Consider the following 20,539-nt stretch of genomic DNA (forward strand, 5'->3'; position numbering starts at 1 on the left):
CCTCATTCCTATATCTTCTGCCATCTTTCCTACATCTCTTCCTCTATAGATTTACAAGATCCATTGCTAGATATACCATATACACCCATCCATATATATTCACATATACCTAATAAAATGCCCAATCCTACCCCCATCATCGACAACAAACCCGCCCCTAATATCCCATACTTCACCCCCGCCCAGGTTCCCCCCGCAGGAACCGCCGCCAATCCCCAATCCGACGGCCAATTGCCCCCAAAGCTCTTCCAGCCACTTTCCATCCGCGGTCTCACCCTGCAGAATCGCATTGGCGTATGTGCTCCTCAGACTACATCCCTTTCCCCCCTTCTCCAGTACAGTGACTGATCAGTCTACAATAGCTATCCCCCCTCTGCCAATACTCCGCCGACAATGGACACCTGACAGCCTGGCATATGGCCCATCTGGGAGGTATCGCCCAGCGCGGTCCTGGATTTATCATGATTGAAGCCACCGCAGTCGAGCCCGAGGGCCGCATCACCCCACAGGATGCCGGACTCTGGCAGGACTCGCAGATCGAGCCCATGCGCCAGGTCATCGAGTTCATCCACAGTCAGAACCAAAAGGTCGGCGTGCAGATTGCCCACGCCGGTCGCAAGGCCTCGACCGTGGCCCCCTGGCTGTCCTCCAACGACACGGCCGTCGCTGAAGTCGGCGGCTGGCCCGACCGCGTCAAGGGCCCCTCCGACAAGCCCTTCACCGATCGCTTCCCCACCCCCAAAGCCATGACCAAGGCGGAGATCGAGGATCTTAAGATCAAGTGGGTGGCCGCCGTCAAACGCGCCGTCACGGCGGGAGCCGACTTTATCGAGATCCACAACGCCCACGGCTACCTGCTCATGTCCTTCCTCTCGCCCGCGGTCAACACCCGCACCGACGAGTACGGCGGCAGCTTCGAGAACCGCACCCGGCTAAGTCGCGAGATCGCCCAGCTCACGCGCGACGCCGTGCCCCCGACGGTGCCTGTCTTCCTGCGTGTGTCGGCCACCGACTGGCTGGAGGAATCCCGTCCGGATCTGCCCAGCTGGCGGCTGGAGGACACAGTGCGGTTTGCGCAGGTCCTCGCGGACAGCGGGACGGTCGATCTGCTCGACGTCAGCAGCGGCGGCGTGCACGCCGACCAGCACATCCACGCCCGTCCCGGTTTCCAGGCGCCTTTTGCGGCGGCGGTGAAGAAGGCCGTGGGTGCCAAGCTCTATGTGGGGTCGGTGGGCATGATCGACTCGGCGCATCTGGCGCAGTCGCTCCTTGAGAAAGATGGACTCGACGTGGTCCTAGTGGGTCGGGGGTTCCAGAAGAACCCGGGGTTGGTGTGGACGTGGGCGGACGAACTGAATCTGGAGATCAGCATGGCTAATCAGATCCGGTGGGGATTCGGGAGCCGGGGAGGAGGAGTCTTTCTCAAGCGTCAGGGGAAGATATAGACCTATAGCATATATACTTCGAGAGTATAGTAGATAGAATGACTCATGGATCAACGTTTTGTGCAGATTAGGTAAGAAACCTGAATTGTTGGGGTGAAATGTGGGGTTTCGCCCCAGGCACCCAGGCACGCAGGCCGGCATCCATGGATCTGCCTCGTCTTTCAGGTTCTCCTCGTTTTCATCTTCTCTTCTTCTCTTCCTCGTTCTTTCTCCTGTTCATCTTTCTTCCATCTCCTCCATCTCTTTCATCTCGTCCGTCTCTCTTCATCCGTCTGGCTATCCTGCTGCCTCCATCTTCATCCCGTCATGGATGCAGTTCTCTCCTTCCCATGAGATCTCCCACCTCTCCAAGCCACTAAGGCAACTAAATCAACAACGGTTCAACCCTCCGTGTCGCATTGTTTACCCCTTCGAGTAACCATCCATCCCCGCACGTTGGAACCATTCCCCCTTATTATTTCTATTATTCATCATTCCTCATATTCAACCACGAGATAAACCCCTGGATAACATACCACACGCCCCTTCCCGCCCCCTGCGTCAAGTGTAACGGTCCTCCCCACTGCACGGACGGGTCGCGTGTGACACCACATACCACTCCTGCAGCCCCACCCGTTTCAGTATGGTGTTCTGCGGGAAGCCGAGTAAAGGCTGCGGCGAATGTCGATCGCGCAAGATCCGATGCGACCAGGCCCGCCCGACCTGTTCCCAGTGCGTCAAGGGGAACCGCACCTGTCCGGGTTATCGCGATCAACTGTCGTTGATGTTTCGCGATGAGAGTCAGCAGGTTGTGCGAAAAGCCCGGACTGGTGGCTCCCGTCGCGCCAAACCCTCGCGCAAGTCGCCCCGTCGGGTCTCCCCGTCGCCCCGTCGGGTCTCCCCGTCGCCCAGCACCAGCAGCTCTGATGCAGTCCCCCCGGGGCCACCACCCGGGGGTGCTCCTGGTGACTTGAACGACCGATCGGATGTCAATGACATCCTGCCGTCATCGTCGCCGCCCGATGAGGCGCTGTCCCCGCTCGTGGGGCCCTCTCCGCGGCTGACGATGCAGCCCTCGTACCAATTTAACGACAACGAAGCGATCTGTTTTTTTCTGCATTCCAACTCGTGGCCCGGGTCCTTTTGGATGATGGATTTCGCCCCCGACTTTTGGGTGCAGGGTGGGGGATCCCCCAGCCACCAAGCCATGAAGGCCGGGCTGATCTCGGTGGGGACGGCCATGTTGTCGCGCATCCGCCAGTCCGCCAACATGCAGGTCACTGCCGAGAAGGAGTATGGCTATGCGTTGCAGCTGCTGACCACCGCGGTGATGGACGAGGAGGAGGCAAAAACCAACCCTACTCTGGCGGCGGTTTTGTTGCTCGCTATTTTTGAAGTAGGTTTCCAGATATCTCCGGAGATAGATTTTGGTTGACTGATCCGGTGTAGGTCGTGACGAGTCGAGCGCCTCGGAATATAGAGAAATGGACGAGTCACATCTACGGAGCGGCGGCGTTGCTTGAACTCCGAGGTTCCGAACAGCTTCAGGACGAGGATGGACTCAAACTGTTCATCCAGCTTCGTTTCCAAATCGTACCTCTCCCCCCCCCCCCCCCCCAACCGATTGACGCAAGTCTAACCATAGCAGATCGTCAGCTGTCTCCAAAAAGGAGCCCGAGTGCCGCAACCCGTACTCGAATGCTCTAAAATTGCCATGTTCCTGCGGCCACACGCCGAGGCCTACTCCGACCGACTGATCAGTATCGCCGGCCGGTTATCCAATCTGCGAGCGGACATCAACTGCAAGGTCCTGGCGGATCAGGGCGAGATCCTGACGGCGGCGTACGCGATCGAAGCGGAGCTAATGGCCTGGTTGGCCAGCCTCCCGGCCGAATTTCTCTATGCAACAGTGGAAGACCCGACGCCAGCGGCAGTGACGATGGGATGGGGCCCCGCGCCGTGGAACAACCGACACCACATCTATAGCGACCTTTGGATCTGTAACACGTGGAACCAGTACCGATGTGCGCGGATCATCGTCAGCGAGATCATCCTGAGCTGTTTACGACGGCTGGCTACAGGGGCGACAGTGCCGGCAGAGCTACAGAGCCACTGCTCGCGCATCCGTGGCACCAGTCGACAGGTAGCGGCGGACATCTGCGCGAGCGTGCCCTTCCACTTCGGGGTGGACAACTTCACAACGAAGCCGTCGCTCTACTTCCCCGTGCACCAGAGCTACCTGGGCGGGTTGATGCTGCTCTGGCCGTTAGTGCTGGCGGGGGCGACAGAGGACCGACAGCACCCGATGCGCAAGTGGGTGATCGGGTGTCTGCGGTTCATCGGACACAGCATGGGGATCGACCAAGCGCTGGCGCTGATCGATGTTCTAGAGTACGAGTTCGGGGTGTTCGAGGGGGTCGAGGATGGCGAAGACGGGGTGGTCTTCCGAGCGCAGGACCAGATGACGCGGACGAACAAGGTGTTGACGGGGACATGGGGGGTGTAACTATCATGTACACAGTTTGGACATACTATACCATACGATAACGATAATGATACCAATGATATTACTATATCAATGATCTTCCTTCGACCCATACACAGCCCCCTCGGCATAAGCCCTATTCTCCGCATTCCTCCCCTCCACAAACTCCCTCAAATACCCCGGCACCTCATCCACCCTCCCATCGCCATCGCGAACGGGCTCCCCAAACGTCTCCCAAACAGGCACAACCCCCGTCCACACCCTCCCCGTAACACTCTCATCCGCACTATCCTTCCTCTCATCCGACACGCCCCCATCGCGGATCTTCCCACTGCCTCCAACGACCCTCACCCTCAGCACAGCCGTAGACGCCATCTCCGCCCCGTCGGGTGGGACCCTCGTTGCAGCCCATCGTCCTGTCACGACGGAGTCGGTCACGAGCCGCATGGCGTAGAGTTTCTCGGCGGGGTCGGTGACGAGGCTTGCGTGCCCGTGCAGGATGGCCGAGCGGTAGTTGTAGCTGTGGCTGTTGGGGGTGAGAGAGAGAATGAGCCCGTCGAGTTTGCTAGCCGCTATGCAGACTGGGATGCCTAGTCCCTTATCTGCTGCCGTTTCTGTTGCTGTTTCTGCTGTTCCTGCTGGTGATCCTGCAGGTGGCGGGGTAGATGCAGACGCAGCCCGCGCAAGATTCATAACCCGCGAACTGACATACCCATGCAAGTAGCAATCCATCGGCTCGTTGATATCGGCTGAGGGATACTCGAAGGAGCCCATTGCGCCGATCATGGGGAGGATTGCAGGGAAGGGGCTGTCATTGTTGGTGGAGCCTGTGTTGAAGGAGACGTGGAGGACTTGGGTGGTGTTTATTATGGAGTGGATTGTGCGCAGGTCGTAGGTTGCTTGATCTTCTTGTTAGGTTGTCTGCTTGTGATACTGAGGTGGGGGATAGGGGGGTATAGATGGAGGTATGGATGGGGTATACCTCGGTCGTTGTGCCGGTTGACTGTGTTGAAGGGGAGTTTGGGGTAGGTGAGGGTTCGGCCCATTTTTTATTATAGATCATTAGATATGTATGGAGATGTAGGGATATTGTTGGGTGAGTATTCAAATAGAGTATGAAGCTGTAGTATAGACTGCGCGGTGGATTGGCGGATATACAGTCGAGTATACTCGAGTATACCTCTATATATAGTCCTCAATCTCCCACTCAATCACGCCACAACCCCTCCTCTGTAACCGTCTCTTGTATCACCGCTATTGTACCGGTCTATCCGATCAATCAAGCTCTTCTGATCGATTATTTCATACATCATGAAGGCGATACCAACCTATCAGACCACTGTCAGCATGCCTGATTGGCCGCGGTCTCCGAAAGGGCGCAGCCTGAGGCATCATAGCTTATCTGCATTGTTAGTAATCCAACATTGTCCATTGATCAATGCACCTCAATAATTCACCTCCAACAATTCATGAATTGATTCAATTCTCCACCATCTTCCAAGCCATGTCTCGCTCCACCATGTCGGCATGCAGATCCCTCTGCCGTCAATGGCCGCGCTCCCTCCGTCCTTCCACCCCCGTCATCCCTCGCGCCCTCCTCCGACGCTCGCCCGTCGCATGTCCCGTCCGCTCCGTCTCGCATTACGTCTCCGCCGCGGAGCTCAAGTTCGGCCAGCCGCTTCACGAGACGCATCCCCACCTTTTACAACCTGGAGAATGTGTGTTTCCTATTTGATACTATCAGGCGATGGCGACATTGAGAACAAGAATACGTATTGACTGATCAGTAACCCCCGGTATTACCGCCCTGGAGTACGCCCAGCGCCGCTCGCGACTCGCCAATAAGCTCCCCAAGAATGCCGTCGCCGTGCTGGCTGCCAATGAGGTCACCTATCGCGCGTCGGGGATTTTCAACCAGTATCGACAGGACTCGAATTTCTTTTACCTTACTGGTTTGTACCTTCATCGTGTCCGGGGGAGACAACCTTTAATTGACTTATCGTGAATAGGTTTCGACGAACCGAACGCGCTGGCTGTAATCGGTGAGATTTTCGACGATATACATGGAAAGTTGCACGGGTGGGGTGCTGATATTCGCAGTCAATGATGGCTCCGGTGATAACCATATCTTCCATCTCTACGTGCGCGGGAAAGACCCCCGCGCGGAGCTGTGGGAAGGTGCGCGATCGGGCACGCAGGCCGCTATGGATGTGTTCAACGCGGATGAGGTAGTCCTCCTCCTATTCCTCCATTTCTGGCCATGCCGCTGACGCCCAGGGTGTACAGTCCGGCGACATCGAACGCATCGGCGACATCCTCCCGAAAATCCTCGGCGACGCGACCGAGATCTACACCGACATCCCCGCCTTCAACACCGGCCGATCCTCCCTGCATCGGTATCTGTATGGGCCCATCGGGGCATCCGACAAGCTGAAGAAGATCGTCGACCACCGCAAGACCAAGCCGTTGCGTCCTATCCTCAACGAGATGCGCGTCTTCAAGAGCGAGGACGAGGTGGTGCAGATGCGTCGCGTGGGCCAGGCTTCGGGTCGTGCCTTTACCGAGTCGATGCGCCAGACTTTTACCATGGAGAAGGATTTGACTAATTTCTTGGAATACAACTTTAAGAAGAATGGCTGTGATGGCAGTGCGTTTGTGCCTGTTGTTGCGGGCGGTTCGGTGGGTTTACTTCCTCGTGGAGAGGGGATTGTAGCTGATTGTTTTAGAATGCTCTGGCCATTCACTATACGAGGAACGACGATGTCTTACGGTATGGAAGGCCTTACCCGTACTTGTACGGTGAATTATATACTGACTGACCAAACCACAGACAAGGAGACATGGTGCTGGTAGACGGCGGTGGGGTGCGTATATACACCAACATGACAGACGATGTCTAACTAGTCACAGGAAGCCGGAACGTACATCTCAGACATCACGCGCTCGTGGCCCGTGAATGGCAAATTCTCCGACCCCCAGCGCGATCTGTACAATGCCGTGCTGGACGTCCACCGCAAGTGCGTGTCGCTCTGTCGGGAGGACGCCGACCTGTCGCTGGATCGACTCCATTCGGTGGCGGAGAGCGGCTTGAGGGAGAATCTGCAGCAGCTTGGATTTGACGTATCGAGTGATGTATGCCTTGCTTTTTTCTTTCTCTGTTCGATGCAATGAACGTTATGCTAACCAACTAGGCCATGGGAATCCTCTTCCCCCACCATCTCGGACACTACGTCGGACTGGACGTGCACGATTGCCCGGGTTATTCGAGAAGTTACAGCCTCAAAGCCGGGCAGTGCATTACTGTTGAACCGTACGTATCCATTCAATTCCCTTTTCTAGATTCTTGTTGTGTTAACGGTCCCAGCGGTGTATACGTCCCCGACAGCGACCGGTGGCCCGAACGATTCCGCGGCATCGGGATCCGCATCGAGGATAGTGTGTGCGTTGGAGACGAGAGCCCGATTGTGTTGACCACTGAGGCTGTCAAGGAGGTGAGTTTTATTCTAGTAGAGGATGGTTAGATGTGCTAACGAGTATAGGTGGATGATATCGAGGCGCTTCGTGATTAGACGCAGGACATGTCGATACTTACATTATATCATTGCATGTACTATATCTATCTGTATATTTATGTCAATCATCCATGTCCGAGATACATTATAAATTGACGAGAATTGGAGTATACATGGAGTGGAGTAAATAAAGTTAGAGTATCTGAACAGTGTACATGCAAGTATAGTATGCGGATACACAGACGATATCAATCGGAATCAACAAGAAAATCGGCTAGAATCGGAGGCCGGTCGAATTCCGGCCTGCCGTGACTAACAAACGTTAAATCGGGCTGGACCAGAGAACGCTACCCAATCATTCAGCCACAATAATGGGGAGAATGGAGACACGGAGACCTCCGATTGCAACGCGCATCCACTTGGCCATTTCTCAGCATTCCGATGTTCGTTTGGGTGATGAGCGATGTCGATCACCGGTCACGGGGTCTGTGATCACGGGGGACGACCGTCTGGTTTGGGTCTAGCGTGTTCCCGTGACCGTGTCTTGCCCTGATTTGATATTGAACTGTCGAAGGCATCATGAAGTGGTCTTGATCATGGGCCGTTGGGAATGGCTTCGGATGGGGGAGAGGGGATGGGGGAGACTTGATATATAGGTTGGGACGCCTCCAGTAACCCCTTGACCAGAAAATGGGCCATGTGACATGGGTTTCACTGGCTCTTTCGTAATGGCATCCTTGAGGCCGGAATTGATACCGGCCTCTCAGGGTTATAAGAATCGCCTCCTTTCCGGCGGATTTCTCTTTCTCTCTGCTCTTCAGACTTCTCTCCAGACTTTTCTCCCACTTCTCTTTTCCTATTTTCTTCTATCTTCCTAGTTCCCAGTCATCTAGTCCATCACCATGTCTCCTTCCAAGGTGTCCCCCCCATCCACCACCACCCAACACTTCCCTCATATCCACGATGACCCAGCCTCCCTTCCCCAGTCCCTAGACCCCTTCACAATCACCACATCCACAGGCTTCATGCCCTATCGCATGGGCCCCACCCACCTCCCAGAAGCCTTCCAGCCCCTGATGGCCCTGCTCGACCGTATGCCCGTCCGCAAGGCCGACGGCTCCCCGGGTCTGCTGGCTACCTATGAGCTGGGCCCTACCGTCCAGGCCGGCTTCCCAGACCTGACGGATGAGGTGGACAAGCTGGTTACTGAGGACGGTGCTCCGGATCTGTTTACAATCACTGCTGTCTTTAGGGACTACACTTTCCTGGCGTCGGCTTATCTGCTTGAGCCTTGCTGGGAGAGCTGGAACTGTAGTGCTGATAAGGGTTATGGGTTTGGGAGGGATGTGTTGCCGAGGGCTATTGCTGTTCCGATGTATCGGTGTGCTCAGCTGTATGTTTATCATCTTTTAACATCCTTCGGATATCTTCCCTCTGCTACCCTCCTTGGATATCCTCTTTGATATCTACCTTTTGGTATCTTCGATAAAGATAACTAATGATAACAGCCTCGACATCCCCCCCTTCATGTCCTACGCCGCATCATACGCCCTCTTCAACTACAACGTCGCCGACAACGCCAAAGGCCTGGTGTACGACAACCTCCGTCTAGTCCGTGCCTTCGAGTACGGTCTCGACCCCAAGAGCTCCGAGGCCGGCTTCATCCTCACCCACGTCGACATGGTCAAGTGGTCGGGCAGTCTCATTGCCGGTGCTATCAAGATCGTCGATACCATCGAGCAGGGTGGACCCCGCTCGGATGTTAATGATGGGTTCAGGGAGATTTTGTCTGCTATGGAGAAGATTGAGGCTGCTATGGAAGGTGTGTCCCCCTCACACATATAGGTGTATATATTACCTCTATATTTATATACAGAGCTAACTGTGATACCAGATATGTGGGCAAACTCCAAACCCGGCGAATACCTCTCTTTCAGAGTCTTCATCTTCGGCATCACTTCCCAGTCGATGTTCCCCAATGGAGTCATCTACGAAGGCGTCCTCGACGACAATCGTCTCAACTTCCGCGGCGAGAGCGGCGCCAACGACAGCATGGTACGTCCCCCTCCCCCCCTCCATCCCTATTCATGAAAATCGAAATAAAAGTATTAATAAATTTGAAGATCCCCCTCCTAGACCACCTTCTCCAGATCCCCATGCCCAGCACACCCCTCACCAAAATCCTGCACGAATTCCGCGCCTACCGCCCCCTCCCGCACCGCGAATTCCTCGCCCACATGAACGCCAAATGCGCCGAGCTGGACATCCGCGCCTTCGCCGTCCGCGACACCGAGACTGCCATCTGCTTCCTGAAGACGCTGAACCATGTGCGCAGCTTCCGGTGGAGGCATTGGCTTTTTGCCCGCGAGTATATTATTCGCAGGACGCCGCATCCGACTGCTACTGGCGGGAGTCCGATTGTTACTGTATGTTCCTTTCTTTCTGATTTGCCCTGTTTTCGAGGTGAGGGTGTGGTGGTAGATGCTAATGTGTGTGTGTGACAGTGGCTGCCTAATCAGCTCTCTGCTGTTATGGATATGATGATCTCGCTGTATGAGACGTACCTGGCGCCGCAGAAGACCGCTGGTGGGAAGGGTCCCGACGGATTGACCGGCTATGATGCGGTGTGCCAGAAACAGGTCGAGCCCATGATGGAGATGGTGCGCGATCAGAGGGAGAAGTTGGCGAGGGAGGTGGAGCGTTGGTGTAAGGAGAGGGGAGTGTAACTTTTTTCTGTTTTCTTTATGTTTTATTTGTGTAGATATAGAATGGATGGTATGTTGACTCTTTGTTATGGGTGGATCTTAGTAGGGTAAAGAGTAATGGCCGCTACGCCAAAACCGTCGACGGGCTTTTTGGGATAGGGCTTAACCTGACTATATCCCCAACAAGAAGTTTGTTTACGGTAGACGAGCTCGTTACGGTAGTGTAGTGAAATCAACGCTTGATGGTAGATATGTACAGACTTAGTTAGGACCATCTTGCTCAACAAGTGTATCCCACGCGAAACAGTAAGGATTGTAATAACAGCAATACAAGGAGGAAATAAGGGAAGGACGAAATCAGAGGACAATAGGAAAGGTCCAGGGTATGGGAGACACAATAACCGATACAGAAACAAAAGCCTACTACAACTCTCCCATGGCTCGCTCGTCTGCCACGCGCATCCGCAAGAAGATGGCCACCGCCCAGCTCCACAGCTTCCGCGTAATCACAAACACCGGAACCTCGGGCTCGTTCTCGCGCGTCAGGTGGAGTTGAAGTAGCAGTAAGGACGTGCTGACAAAACTGGCCACCGAGAACACCAGCAGGGATGCTGTGGTTTCGCGTTTGATCGTCGCGTGGTTTTGCGTTGCGTGATAGACGAACGTGAGAGTCTATCATTCGTTAAGTCAGATTTAGTCAGATTTAGTATTCACCGGGGGCGAGAGAGGTACCGTTGTAATGGAAATCCAGGCCGGAAGAAGAAGACGCGGATCAGACGAAGCGCCAGAAAGGTACAACACCCAAGACGAAATGTAGGCGATCAATCCATTGGTGGTGAGAAGACGAATAACAACGGCGGGCGGGGTATAATTCAAAAGCCTGCTCGGTCAGAAGTTGGAACAATACAACCGATCGGATGACATACCATCGAGACATCATACAATCGGCGAAAAAATAAGAAAGATAGGCGGATGCACAGCACTAAACAATTAGTCTCCGTATCGCTCAACCGCAGTGGATGATAGTGAATGATAACTCACCCACATAATCGCCAATGCCACCTCCGTCACACGAAACCGCCTCTCCACATCCCATTCCTGTCCAGCGCTCCCCACTATCGCCGCCGTCCATCCCTCGCGTCCCATGCCCGGCCGGATCTGCAGCAGTTCGGCCAGGAAGGTGAAGGCGCACCGCAGCCCCCACCACGCCGCCGGCACCGTACTCAACGCGCGACAGATGATCAGGGGCAGGTACCACTTCCGATCCACCCCCAAGATGACTGCGACCCGCGGGTGCAGGGTGGAGGTGGTGGTCGCGTGCTCGGCATCGTTATGGCCCGGGGGGTGGGACGTCGAGGGGGCGGGGAATGGCGGGGCCGCGGTGGAAGTCGTGTAGGCGGGGGAAGCCACGTCTCTAACTTTATCCTGGAAATCCAGCGAAGGGTTCCAGAAACGCGCGGGGACAGGTGGCAGTGGATTGGTCCGGGAGTTTGCGGCCGGACGGGAAGGGATCAGGTCAGGTTCAGACGGTCGGGAGTGCAGGGAGAAGGGTAGAGGAACTGCAGCATCACGAGAAGGAGCCAGCCTTTCTCTACGGCATATGCAGCCGTTGCGCAATCCGTCCACAAAGGGAATGGAGGAACGAAGTCAAGAGGACTGGCTCACACGAGACCAGTTGGTGTGATATGGGGGGATGGAGAGGGGAAATGTCGATGGCTAGAAAGAATAGAAAGATTCCCACAAACGGACCCTGTTGAGAGGGAGATAGCCACTGAGTTGAAGCAATTCGACACCCTAAACAACCGATCCGAGGGAAGAGTGGAGTGAGAAGAGGAGTGGGATAGAAAAGAAGAGGAGGAGAGAGAGAGAGAGAGAGAGAGAGAGAGAGAGAGACGGAGGTGAGTTTAAGGTAGTGTCGTGGGTACCTTAGGCAGGCAGGCAGCCGGCCAGCACTCACGTGACCCGTCCGCGGATCTCGATCCGATCATGAGAATTATTTGCATCTTCACTCCGGCGCTTCCTCTTCTTCCCCACCCCTCGCACGACGATATTTTCTGGTCTAGTCGGTGGCCCGCAGTTCGAAATGGCTTCGTCACTTGCCAAGGGTCCCTTGGTATCGACCCTCCGATCCAACAATGTCCTTTCCCAGCGCTCTTCCGGTCCTCTCGCTTTCGTCTCCGCGGCCTCCCAGTGCAGGCAGTTTTCCAACTCTCCCCAACATGGCATGGGAAACATGCGGGGGGTGCCTCAGAACTTCTCGGTGAAACAACCAGCACAGCCGAGCACGAAAACCCGCGGTCGGGAATTGTCGCGGGCGGACTTGCCGCAGGATATTGGGCTGTTGCCCGGCACATATGTTCGACAGCTCTGGCGGGACATGCCGTCGATCTTTCACCAGCCGGCGGAGCGCTTGCGATTAGAGTGGCTGTGGCTGAAGACGGGATTTCAAAACTTTCTGGGGTGCGCTTTTCGACGCCCAGGCTGGGTTGTGGAGTGACCGTATGCTAACGATCCCAGTCTTCTTGCCTACTGTAAATGGGTAAACAAAGGATTACCCCTCCGACTGAAGGAGCGCCGACAGGTCGCTGGCGAACTTCACCAGCGCATGTATACCGCATTCGCCGAGTCAGTTTCTACCTTCTCCAGATAATTGTGGATGGACCCATACTAAGACAACCTCTCGGGCAACAGTGGAAACCTCCCCTTACTGCGCAAGACGTGCTGCACCGGTCTGGCAAACAACCTCGGCACGCGGATCAGCACCCGTCCCAAGGATGAAAAGGTCACCTGGCATCTGGACAAGTATATCCGCTCGCCGTCGACGTTCCTGACCGGCATCCGTGTGGTCTCGGACCGCGCGACCCAGATCCCCGAGCTCCCGGATTCGGGCGTCCGCCAGGTGGTGGTCCGCATCACGAGCCGGCAATCCACCGGAAAGTCCAAGGTGCGGACCCAGCGAGGCCAGCAGACGCCAGCCAACGAGGTCGAAGAAGCCGCTCCCGTCAAACAGCAGGACTGCACCGAGTACATTGTCATCCAGAAACTCCGCTGGGTCGGCGAGGAAACCGACTGGAAGGTTTGGGGCCATACCTCGCCTACGACGGTGGACAACCTCAATGATCCGGCGTTTGCTGCCGGGCTGACCATGCGTGAGCGCATGGAGGCCATACAAGATCAGATGGCTGGCAAGAAATGAGGAGACACTCGGTTTGTGGCCGAGGTCCCTTAGTGTTGTCAGAGCCAGCTTGGTACGCTGAACATTCAGGACGATGGCTCGTTCTCTGGCTTATGTCTACTGGGTCAATCAGAAGACACGACAGATGGCCAAGGTCTATAGAGGATTTACCTCCTCGACGATTCACTTTGGATTCTGTATATGACCAGCCCTGCATTGACCCTCCCATCCACCTACAGCTATCCGGTTCACCTTTGTATCAAAATGCGAATATCCGATCCCCATGATGTGTTTTGCGCTTCCTATTTGATCGATCTTCTGGGTTGGTTTCTCTGGAGCCGACTCCCATCTGTGTCATTACCATTTGTACTATATATCCATCTACGCCCATCCTGTGTATTACCTCATTGATAGAAATGAAAAGTTCAGGAAATGTTCCAATAATATCACCTTACACAAGCCATCCTTTTGTAGTGAAGACTGCCATGAACTTAAGGAGTATCCAAGCGCACCGAGACACCGAGCAAATGTATACAACTCCCGAAAAGGCTAGCGTGCGAGCCGATCGGGGTGATCGGCCCGACGAATTGGCCGCCTGTGGGGAAAAGAAAGAAGTCATCGATCTTCAATCCTTTTTTCGTTCTTTCCTACGACTCATCCAATCTGGACGACAGACAACCATGGCTCCCATGTCAGAGGAGGACATCGAGTGGTTCAAGTCCACCTTCCATCCGATCCCCAAACCCGAGATCCCCGACGACTGTGTCGAATATGCGCTGTACCATCTCCCCTCAGACCCCGCCCCCGCCGCGGTCGACACGGTCGCGGAAACGCGAGCTCGCTTGGTGGAGGTGCAGCGGACAGCGGCGGAGCTGTCGAAGCAGCTGTTGAAGGATTATATTTGGCAGCGGGATGGGTTTCATCTGGAGATCAGCAAGGAGGATGGGACTACGGCTTTGCGCGGGCGCACGAATTACGGAGACTCGATCGAGGATGAGTGGGTGGTTGTGTATATGCTGCGCGAGTTGAGCTTGAAGCATAAGGATATTTGGGTTCGTGTGGTGGATAGTGATGGTCAGTTTCTTTTGGTGGAAGCTGCGGGCGCTTTGCCGGAGTGGCTGGAGCCCGATGTGGCGGACAATAGGGTTTGTTTCCAATCTCGTTCTGTTTTGCAATTGGTGCTGATTAGCTGTGAAGGTATGGATAAATCAGGGACAGTTGGTGATCATCAAACCTGCGAAGGAGAAGAAGGGGAAAGTGACGGAGAAGCTGTCGCTTGCGGAGTCGCGAAAGGTCATAACGGAGGAACCTGGTCGGTTGATGCGATCAACCATGATCCAGGAGGAAGCCTTCTACCGGTTGCGAAACTACCCCCAGCAGATCAACGAGAACCTACATTCCGCCCTCGTTACGCTCCCACGGAAAGTCGCCTTCCTGTTGCACCAGAAACCCGGCTATATCTCGGCGGCTGTCGAGGCTTTCTATCTACGAGACCCAATTGCACTGCGGCCGCTTCGCTCTAAAGGACCAGACGCCCTTCTCTTCAAGCCCGAGGATTTCGTCACCGTGAGCGTTCGATTCACCAGGGTGGGTTACGCGCAGCTGAAGAGCCAGGACTTCCCCGCGCCGAAGGCATGGTTAGATCAGCTTCCCGCGAAAGAGCAGGAAAAGGAGCATGATCGAGCGGAGATCGGAATGAAACTGTCTTGTGGCTTTGAAATGCTCCTCACCGACCCGCAAAGCCAGGACAAGCCCATCGTGCGAGAGATCAAGCTCCTATTGGAGGACGTGGATTCCGGCGACGAGCGGCTACCCTCTGACAGTGAGATCTCTACCTGGGACAAAAAGGAGGATGACGAGAAGTGGCTGGATATCAGTTTCGAAGACCTGGATGCGGAACTGAAAGGGAGAGGCAAAAGCACGGCCGACAAGGACAAGGCCGCCGGAGACTTCGGAGATTCCAATGCCCAGGAGAACCTGCAGCGGATTGTGGCCCGCTTTGAGGAGTTCTTGAACGATAACTCTGCCGGATTCGAAGGCGCCGATTTCATCGATGACTACGGATCCGATTCAGACGTCAGTGACGACGACGACGATGCAGTTAGCAGTGACGGAGAGGACAAGGAAGCCTCCTTTGACGAAGAGGAGTTCTCCAGAATGATGAAGGAAATGATGGGGATGCCATCCGGAGCGCCGACAATGCCCGGATTGAAGCCCCCGAAGAAGCCGTCCGCGCCACGCGGTAAAGTGGAGGATTTGGGCAGCGAATCGGAGGACGACACCGAGCAGATCAAACAGCTTTCGCGCGAGATGGAGGCTGAACTGAGAGGAACCGGTGTTCTCGACCTGAACCGCAAGGGCAAAGAACCTGTCGGGAAGAAGGCTGTATCCAAGGGGGAAGAAAAGACGGCAGAGAAGAGCACCGACGAGACTGATGTCAACGCGGAGGACGAGGATATCGATATTAATCTTGCGAAGAACCTTTTGGAAAGTCTCCAAGGTCAAGCGGGTGCTGCTGGGCCAGCGGGGAACATGCTTTCTATGATGAACTTGCCTATCCCTAAGGACGACCGTCCTCGCTGAAGCTAGGCTTGAGACCTCGCCGTAGCCTTCGGCTTCGTCGACTGTTGGCCATTGCCCGCAATGTCCGGATTGTCCAGCCTCCAAAAAAGCGAACTCTACTCTCGATCTATGGACAATCGCAAAGTCCGTGACTACGGGAAAGAATCATACTGATTCGGTGTTTGCTATCTCTCTTCCTATCCACATTGCTATGGGTCCCGGGGTCGGTTTGAATCACCTCCTAAAGGGCATCTGAACATACAAAGGGATACACTCGGAGTGCAATCGACAAGCATCCACCACGATCGGATCATTCGGCTCTTCTACAGATACAATCAATACGAACGTTGCACATTTAGCTCACTGGTCCGATACGACGGTGCTCGTGTTTACTATGCACCAATCGATAGCCATAATGGTCAAGGATAGTCAGCATCGAGTTTCGTCAAGAGAAGATTCTCGCGGCTAGTGGAACCCCCTTTTTCAATGAAACAAAACAGTTTTCTCGCTGAAGCGCTTGCGGTCACACGGGTTGGTAAACCCGTCGCAACCACCATCGAGAGGCCGAATTGTTGACCCGACGGCATGCGTATACTAGCTGCGTACATATTTTATTATATCTGACAGTGTGATCATGCTTTTGATTATCTCAGTGATCATATGCTTGATGCATCTCTGTGGGACTCGTGGTCTGGTCATTTCTCTAGCTAGATCTGTATCCAGGATCATCAACCTAGCCAATGACTATCTTTGAGAACAACTTAAAACTGTCATGTACGACTCAGACTCTACCTTTGGTCCTATCGTCCTAACATTTTATATAATGTAATAGAAGGAGAGGCTCGAATGGCCGACAAGGTATGGAGGCCGAAGTACATCATGCTATGGGAGGCAATGTAGTGTAGACATACATTGTTAGAAACAGTGGACAGATAATCTATTGCCTGATGTATAATAGCCGATCTCGCGTAGATTTTCTACATGATATCGTTTGTTCAATCACAGAACATGAGCCGCCATGTCTTCGCAAGAATGAAATCTAGATATACATCAAGTATCACGTGATGCCTTCTCCGGCTTGGCATCAAATTCATTCCGCCGATTCCTCCAACTCGTCCTCCGCAGACGCATCGTCCTCTCTGTGCCGGCCTCTCCCATTATATCCCACCGCGAACCCGAATTTTCTCCCGTTCCTCAATCCCGGAAGTCCATCCCCATAGCGATCCACCGACAAGATGATCTGCCAACGGTGCCGAACGGGCATTCTCTCCCGCCTGCAGCAACCGCAGACTGCCGTGTCGTGGTCGGGAGCACGCCAGTTCCCCCTCCAGCGGTACCAGCACCAGGTCCGCTCGTACAGCGACGGCAAGCCGACAGTGTCCGCGACTCCGCCGCCGCCGGCCCCTCGCCAGCCCGTCACCGACGACGTCTCGATCCCGTCCGCTGTCTCGTCCGCGACCCCCGGCGTGTCGCAGCCGCTCAGCACCCCCGGCGAGGTGCACATCAGTGCCGGCCAGAAGAAGACCCCCAAGCAGGAGCGGCCTCCTAGCTGGTGCATAGCCGGATCCCGTATGACGGGCCTCAACTATTTCAAGAATAAGCCTGATGTGCTGGCCCTTGAGGACTCGGAGTATCCCGAGTGGCTGTGGTCGCTGTTGGATGGCGGGAAGAGTGAGAAGAAGGGCGGCGTGGATCCGAATAGTATGTTCTTCCTCTTATGTGGATTTTCTTTTGAACCAAAAAAAAAAAAAAAAAAAACCCTTGCTAACTGGTTTTCCTGTACAGCCCTGAACAAGGCCCAGCGCAAGCGCTACGACAAGAAAATGGCCGCTCGCGCCGCGACCCTCCCCCCCAAGATCCCCGTCCACCACCACGCGACGGATCTCACGCCCGCGCAGGAGGAGGCCTCACAGGATCTACTCAGCCGTGCGACGGAGAGTCTGGAGAAGCGGGAGGATATCACGAAGAGTGCGCGCGACGCGCGGAGAAAGGCCATTCGGGAGGCGAACTTCCTGCGTGGACTGTAATTATCACTTTTCAGTCTCCGTTTCTGTTGTGTCGGTGTTTTATTAGCTATCTATATTGTACTGTACTATTGGGTGACGGATGTAGACTTGGGCCCTGTTCAGAACATTTTACTGTATTTTATGAGATTTTCTTTTCTTCTTTATTCTTCTCGTCTTTCTCATTAAGCGTGGGTATGGAAACGGGAGAATCCTACAAACCATGCGCCCTAACTATTTACTTATGAAAGATGAATACATAAGATAACATAGACTAAAACCATTCAACGACGAACCTCCCACTCCTTCACCTCCCCCTGACCCTCCATCCACGGCCGACAAGCATCCCACAGCGCCTGCAAGGGCCCATCGCCCACACTCACCAACTCCCGCCACAACTCCTTATCGGCCCTCTCAACCCACGCCAGGAACGCGACGACCAAGAAATCCGCATACCCCGGCCGGACGCCCTCAAAGAACGGGCCCTTCTTGCCGATCCGCCCGCGCAGCATCTGGGCGATTGTCGCCAACTCCGTCTTCATACCGTCGACCATGGCGCGCACCTCGCGCTCATCCCGCGGCCGCAGCTGCGACAGCGGCATGCCGAACCAGGCGGACCGCGTCTTGATGAAGTACTCCCGACCGCGGGGGTCCAGGATGTCTGCGATGCGGGGGATGATGAGCGTTCTGCCCTTTGCGGCGACTTTGTTGATGAGTTTGTCGACGGCGAGGGCGAGCGCATAGCTTGCGTCGAGGGAGGGGAAGAGGGGCGGCGAGGGGAAGTTCCGGTCGAGGTGGGCGGCGATGGCGAAGGAGTCCATGAGGGCGCCGTGTGGGTTTTCGGTGACTGTTGGTGGGTGGCTGATTGCGGGGAGGGTGAAGGGGATGCCTTCTGCGTTGGGGGGGAGGCCGAATTGGTGGCTGATGAGGGGCGCGATGTCAGGGTAGGAGATGAAGGATTCGACGTAGGGAATGCGCTTGTAGTTGAGGACCATGCGCGCTTTGAGGGTGTTGGGGGACCATGATTTGGAGGGTCCTGTATTATACTGAGGTTAGAGATTGATCTTGATAGGGGAGTGGACTGAGGTACTTGCCTGGGAGGGTGGAGGTGATGTCGAAGAAGTGGACGGGTGTTGTCTGTGCCATCTTGGTGGATGTCTGGACGAAGTGTTGGAGTATCAGAGTGTCAGAGTGTCAGAATGTCAGAGTAAGCAGAATGGTTGAGGTTATCTTTTTCCGGGTCCAGATTCTTTCTTGCTTATTGATGACCTTCAATGCGGGGAAATCGTCCGCCTTCCCTGCTCTCTCTTCCTCTTCGACACCATTCAGAATTAATTTCTTACCTCCACTGAACCAATCAGTGGAAAATTACAAATGAACTCTGTCCGGGGCTAATATGAGTGTCCGAATCATATTCTTACAACTGCAGGAGCCTCATCGGTGGCGGTTTCTTCGATTCTCTTTACTCCGCGGGGTCTGTTTACCCCGCCAAATCGAGATCGCGATGGAAAAGGTGGATCGACATTTAGGATACTATTCCGACCACATGGACATGCGACGGAAGAAGAGTCATGAGCACAAGCAATATGGTCCGGGAGGGAGATCAGCAGAATGGGTCATCGGGTCGCTAATCATCTGGAGTTGGAGCCCAAATCAGCCAAGCAAGAGTGGAGCATCGACGAAACAGTGACCGCCAAATCATCCTCCTGTGGACAACCTCTTTGTTTTGATTTCTGTCAGGTTCTCTGCACTATACAAGAAACAGATCAGGAAGAACGGCAGGGAAAATAAGGAGAAGGAAAAACACGAAGGCAGAAGGAAGACACCCCTGTCACCCATCGATACAACAGCTACAAGCATATACTGCAGCCTAACGTCACTGAGGGGTTCCGGTGGTTTCACCTCCTTTTTCGGACTAAGAGTGCTGGAAAGACGCCATGGAGAAGATCACTCGGCTTGCCAACCGTCTGTCCCTCGATGGTTCGGCAAAAACACCGGAGGTCAAGCCGGATCCAAATGCGCTGTTTTCGCCCGTCGTGACCTCCCATCTCGAGGAGATCTATGCCTCGCTGACGGCCTCCTCCGATGTCGACTTCGCCAAGGATATCCAACATGAAACCCCTTCGACAGACACCGAGACGGATCCGCTCTCATCCTTGGAAGCGTTCAAGGAGTACATGGCCGGTCCCAACGCGTCGGCCCTGCAACCGGCCCAGAAGCCCGATCTCACCGTCCCCATGACCGACTTTTTCATCTCCTCGAGCCACAACACCTACCTGACCGGTAACCAGCTGTCGAGTGACTCGGACGCGAGTGCCTACACGAATGTATTTATGGTCCATCGATGGTCTGTGTGATGCGATCTACGGCTAACCGTGTGTTAGGCTCTCCTGAACGGATGTAGATGCGTCGAGATCGACGTCTGGGACGGGGATCTAGATTCCGACAGTGATAGCGACGTGAGCAGCACCAGCAGCGAGTCCAGCTCGGACGACGAACAAACCAAAGAACGGAAGAAGGAGAAGCAGAAGAAGAAGGCAGAAACCGTCGGGCGTCGCAACACCGTCTCGAAAAAGCTGAATGGCCTCCTGGGCCGAAAATCCCCTCCCGCCGATGAGCCCGCCGAGGAGGAGGAGAAAAGCCTGGGAGCCAAGGCTCGGGAGTTGATCGGGA

The 20,539-nt window shown here is 54.8% G+C and overlaps 11 protein-coding genes across 11 annotated transcripts in view; 8 read left to right on the forward strand and 3 right to left on the reverse strand.

The window, feature by feature from the left end:
• The first annotated feature begins 77 nt into the window (after nucleotides 1–77).
• On the forward strand, nucleotides 78–1,756 carry BDW47DRAFT_59906 (NADH:flavin oxidoreductase/NADH oxidase). Its single transcript, XM_024819392.1, has 2 exons — nucleotides 78–294; nucleotides 363–1,756. Exons 1-2 carry the CDS (start codon nucleotides 118–120, stop codon nucleotides 1,443–1,445), a joined length of 1,260 nt encoding a protein of 419 aa, XP_024669659.1. The 5' UTR covers nucleotides 78–117; the 3' UTR covers nucleotides 1,446–1,756.
• Nucleotides 1,757–3,930, forward strand: BDW47DRAFT_133303 (Zn(II)2Cys6 transcription factor; the record flags this gene model as incomplete). The annotated part of the gene is made up of 3 exons (XM_024817804.1): nucleotides 1,757–2,820; nucleotides 2,874–3,017; nucleotides 3,073–3,930. The coding sequence occupies exons 1-3, from the start codon at nucleotides 2,068–2,070 to the stop codon at nucleotides 3,928–3,930; spliced, it is 1,755 nt and encodes a 584-aa protein (XP_024669660.1). The 5' UTR covers nucleotides 1,757–2,067.
• Nucleotides 3,931–3,999: 69 nt separating this feature from the next.
• On the reverse strand, nucleotides 4,000–5,116 carry BDW47DRAFT_133305 (pyridoxamine 5'-phosphate oxidase family protein; the record flags this gene model as incomplete). Its single annotated transcript, XM_024817805.1, has 2 exons — nucleotides 4,892–5,116; nucleotides 4,000–4,808 (listed from the first exon to the last, which is right to left on the reverse strand). The coding sequence occupies exons 1-2, from the start codon at nucleotides 4,953–4,955 to the stop codon at nucleotides 4,000–4,002; spliced, it is 873 nt and encodes a 290-aa protein (XP_024669661.1). The 5' UTR covers nucleotides 4,956–5,116.
• A 180-nt stretch (nucleotides 5,117–5,296) lies between these two features.
• Nucleotides 5,297–7,570, forward strand: BDW47DRAFT_109919 (aminopeptidase P family protein). The gene is made up of 11 exons (XM_024813589.1): nucleotides 5,297–5,627; nucleotides 5,697–5,861; nucleotides 5,919–5,951; nucleotides 6,010–6,137; nucleotides 6,196–6,588; nucleotides 6,636–6,679; nucleotides 6,740–6,773; nucleotides 6,820–7,041; nucleotides 7,101–7,219; nucleotides 7,274–7,400; nucleotides 7,449–7,570. Exons 1-11 carry the CDS (start codon nucleotides 5,348–5,350, stop codon nucleotides 7,476–7,478), a joined length of 1,575 nt encoding a protein of 524 aa, XP_024669662.1. The 5' UTR covers nucleotides 5,297–5,347; the 3' UTR covers nucleotides 7,479–7,570.
• Nucleotides 7,571–8,152: 582 nt separating this feature from the next.
• BDW47DRAFT_109921 (indoleamine 2,3-dioxygenase family protein) lies at nucleotides 8,153–10,148 on the forward strand (the record flags this gene model as incomplete). Its single annotated transcript, XM_024813590.1, has 5 exons — nucleotides 8,153–8,814; nucleotides 8,930–9,243; nucleotides 9,316–9,476; nucleotides 9,545–9,847; nucleotides 9,926–10,148. The coding sequence occupies exons 1-5, from the start codon at nucleotides 8,324–8,326 to the stop codon at nucleotides 10,145–10,147; spliced, it is 1,491 nt and encodes a 496-aa protein (XP_024669663.1). The 5' UTR covers nucleotides 8,153–8,323.
• Nucleotides 10,149–10,549: 401 nt separating this feature from the next.
• BDW47DRAFT_127876 (N-glycosylation protein-domain-containing protein) lies at nucleotides 10,550–12,129 on the reverse strand (the record flags this gene model as incomplete). The annotated part of the gene is made up of 5 exons (XM_024816775.1): nucleotides 10,550–10,798; nucleotides 10,859–11,006; nucleotides 11,053–11,108; nucleotides 11,168–11,685; nucleotides 12,084–12,129. The coding sequence occupies 5 exons, from the start codon at nucleotides 12,127–12,129 to the stop codon at nucleotides 10,550–10,552; spliced, it is 1,017 nt and encodes a 338-aa protein (XP_024669664.1).
• A 25-nt stretch (nucleotides 12,130–12,154) lies between these two features.
• On the forward strand, nucleotides 12,155–13,742 carry BDW47DRAFT_109923 (uncharacterized protein). Its single transcript, XM_024813591.1, has 3 exons — nucleotides 12,155–12,586; nucleotides 12,644–12,751; nucleotides 12,818–13,742. Exons 1-3 carry the CDS (start codon nucleotides 12,210–12,212, stop codon nucleotides 13,320–13,322), a joined length of 990 nt encoding a protein of 329 aa, XP_024669665.1. The 5' UTR covers nucleotides 12,155–12,209; the 3' UTR covers nucleotides 13,323–13,742.
• Nucleotides 13,743–13,969: 227 nt separating this feature from the next.
• Nucleotides 13,970–16,594, forward strand: BDW47DRAFT_109925 (putative regulatory factor Sgt1). Its single transcript, XM_024813592.1, has 2 exons — nucleotides 13,970–14,446; nucleotides 14,499–16,594. Exons 1-2 carry the CDS (start codon nucleotides 13,982–13,984, stop codon nucleotides 15,882–15,884), a joined length of 1,851 nt encoding a protein of 616 aa, XP_024669666.1. The 5' UTR covers nucleotides 13,970–13,981; the 3' UTR covers nucleotides 15,885–16,594.
• Nucleotides 16,595–17,028: 434 nt separating this feature from the next.
• Nucleotides 17,029–18,072, forward strand: BDW47DRAFT_109926 (mitochondrial 54S ribosomal protein mL54). Its single transcript, XM_024813593.1, has 2 exons — nucleotides 17,029–17,564; nucleotides 17,649–18,072. The coding sequence occupies exons 1-2, from the start codon at nucleotides 17,099–17,101 to the stop codon at nucleotides 17,888–17,890; spliced, it is 708 nt and encodes a 235-aa protein (XP_024669667.1). The 5' UTR covers nucleotides 17,029–17,098; the 3' UTR covers nucleotides 17,891–18,072.
• An 8-nt stretch (nucleotides 18,073–18,080) lies between these two features.
• Nucleotides 18,081–19,131, reverse strand: BDW47DRAFT_59982 (uncharacterized protein). Its single transcript, XM_024819393.1, has 2 exons — nucleotides 18,961–19,131; nucleotides 18,081–18,902 (listed from the first exon to the last, which is right to left on the reverse strand). The coding sequence occupies exons 1-2, from the start codon at nucleotides 19,010–19,012 to the stop codon at nucleotides 18,151–18,153; spliced, it is 804 nt and encodes a 267-aa protein (XP_024669668.1). The 5' UTR covers nucleotides 19,013–19,131; the 3' UTR covers nucleotides 18,081–18,150.
• Nucleotides 19,132–19,660: 529 nt separating this feature from the next.
• Nucleotides 19,661–20,539, forward strand: part of BDW47DRAFT_133307 (putative phosphoinositide-specific phospholipase C) — a gene marked incomplete at its 3' end in the record, with an annotated part of 3,051 nt that continues 2,172 nt past the window's right edge. Inside the window, exons 1-2 of the mRNA XM_024817806.1 lie at nucleotides 19,661–20,193; nucleotides 20,251–20,528. Coding sequence (XP_024669669.1) covers nucleotides 19,804–20,193; nucleotides 20,251–20,528 — 668 coding nt within the window. The 5' untranslated portion in view covers nucleotides 19,661–19,803. The remainder of the gene's footprint in view (nucleotides 20,194–20,250; nucleotides 20,529–20,539) is intronic.

This window comes from Aspergillus candidus, assembly GCF_002847045.1.
Source record: "Aspergillus candidus strain CBS 102.13 unplaced genomic scaffold BDW47scaffold_43, whole genome shotgun sequence".
Classification (NCBI taxonomy): Eukaryota; Fungi; Ascomycota; class Eurotiomycetes; order Eurotiales; family Aspergillaceae; genus Aspergillus; species Aspergillus candidus.

What these genes read in the sequence shown, in the direction of transcription:
- BDW47DRAFT_59906 (XM_024819392.1), top strand. Translation starts at nt 118, where the DNA reads ATGCCCAATCCTACCCCCATCATCGACAACAAACCCGCCCCTAATATC. An exon ending in CCCTGCAGAATCGCATTGGC is followed by an intron (nt 295 to 362) that starts GTATGTGCTCCT and finishes AGTCTACAATAG; the next exon opens with CTATCCCCCCTCTGCCAATA.
- BDW47DRAFT_109919 (XM_024813589.1), top strand. Translation starts at nt 5,348, where the DNA reads ATGCACCTCAATAATTCACCTCCAACAATTCATGAATTGATTCAATTC. An exon ending in GAACGCGCTGGCTGTAATCG is followed by an intron (nt 5,952 to 6,009) that starts GTGAGATTTTCG and finishes TGATATTCGCAG; the next exon opens with TCAATGATGGCTCCGGTGAT. An exon ending in CAGTGCATTACTGTTGAACC is followed by an intron (nt 7,220 to 7,273) that starts GTACGTATCCAT and finishes TAACGGTCCCAG; the next exon opens with CGGTGTATACGTCCCCGACA.
- BDW47DRAFT_109923 (XM_024813591.1), top strand. Translation starts at nt 12,210, where the DNA reads ATGGCTTCGTCACTTGCCAAGGGTCCCTTGGTATCGACCCTCCGATCC. An exon ending in GGATTTCAAAACTTTCTGGG is followed by an intron (nt 12,587 to 12,643) that starts GTGCGCTTTTCG and finishes TAACGATCCCAG; the next exon opens with TCTTCTTGCCTACTGTAAAT. An exon ending in ATGTATACCGCATTCGCCGA is followed by an intron (nt 12,752 to 12,817) that starts GTCAGTTTCTAC and finishes CTCGGGCAACAG; the next exon opens with TGGAAACCTCCCCTTACTGC.
- BDW47DRAFT_109925 (XM_024813592.1), top strand. Translation starts at nt 13,982, where the DNA reads ATGGCTCCCATGTCAGAGGAGGACATCGAGTGGTTCAAGTCCACCTTC. An exon ending in CCGATGTGGCGGACAATAGG is followed by an intron (nt 14,447 to 14,498) that starts GTTTGTTTCCAA and finishes TTAGCTGTGAAG; the next exon opens with GTATGGATAAATCAGGGACA.
- BDW47DRAFT_109926 (XM_024813593.1), top strand. Translation starts at nt 17,099, where the DNA reads ATGATCTGCCAACGGTGCCGAACGGGCATTCTCTCCCGCCTGCAGCAA. An exon ending in GGGCGGCGTGGATCCGAATA is followed by an intron (nt 17,565 to 17,648) that starts GTATGTTCTTCC and finishes TTTCCTGTACAG; the next exon opens with CCCTGAACAAGGCCCAGCGC.
- BDW47DRAFT_59982 (XM_024819393.1), bottom strand. Translation starts at nt 19,012, where the DNA reads ATGGCACAGACAACACCCGTCCACTTCTTCGACATCACCTCCACCCTC. An exon ending in CATCACCTCCACCCTCCCAG is followed by an intron (nt 18,903 to 18,960) that starts GCAAGTACCTCA and finishes AGTATAATACAG; the next exon opens with GACCCTCCAAATCATGGTCC.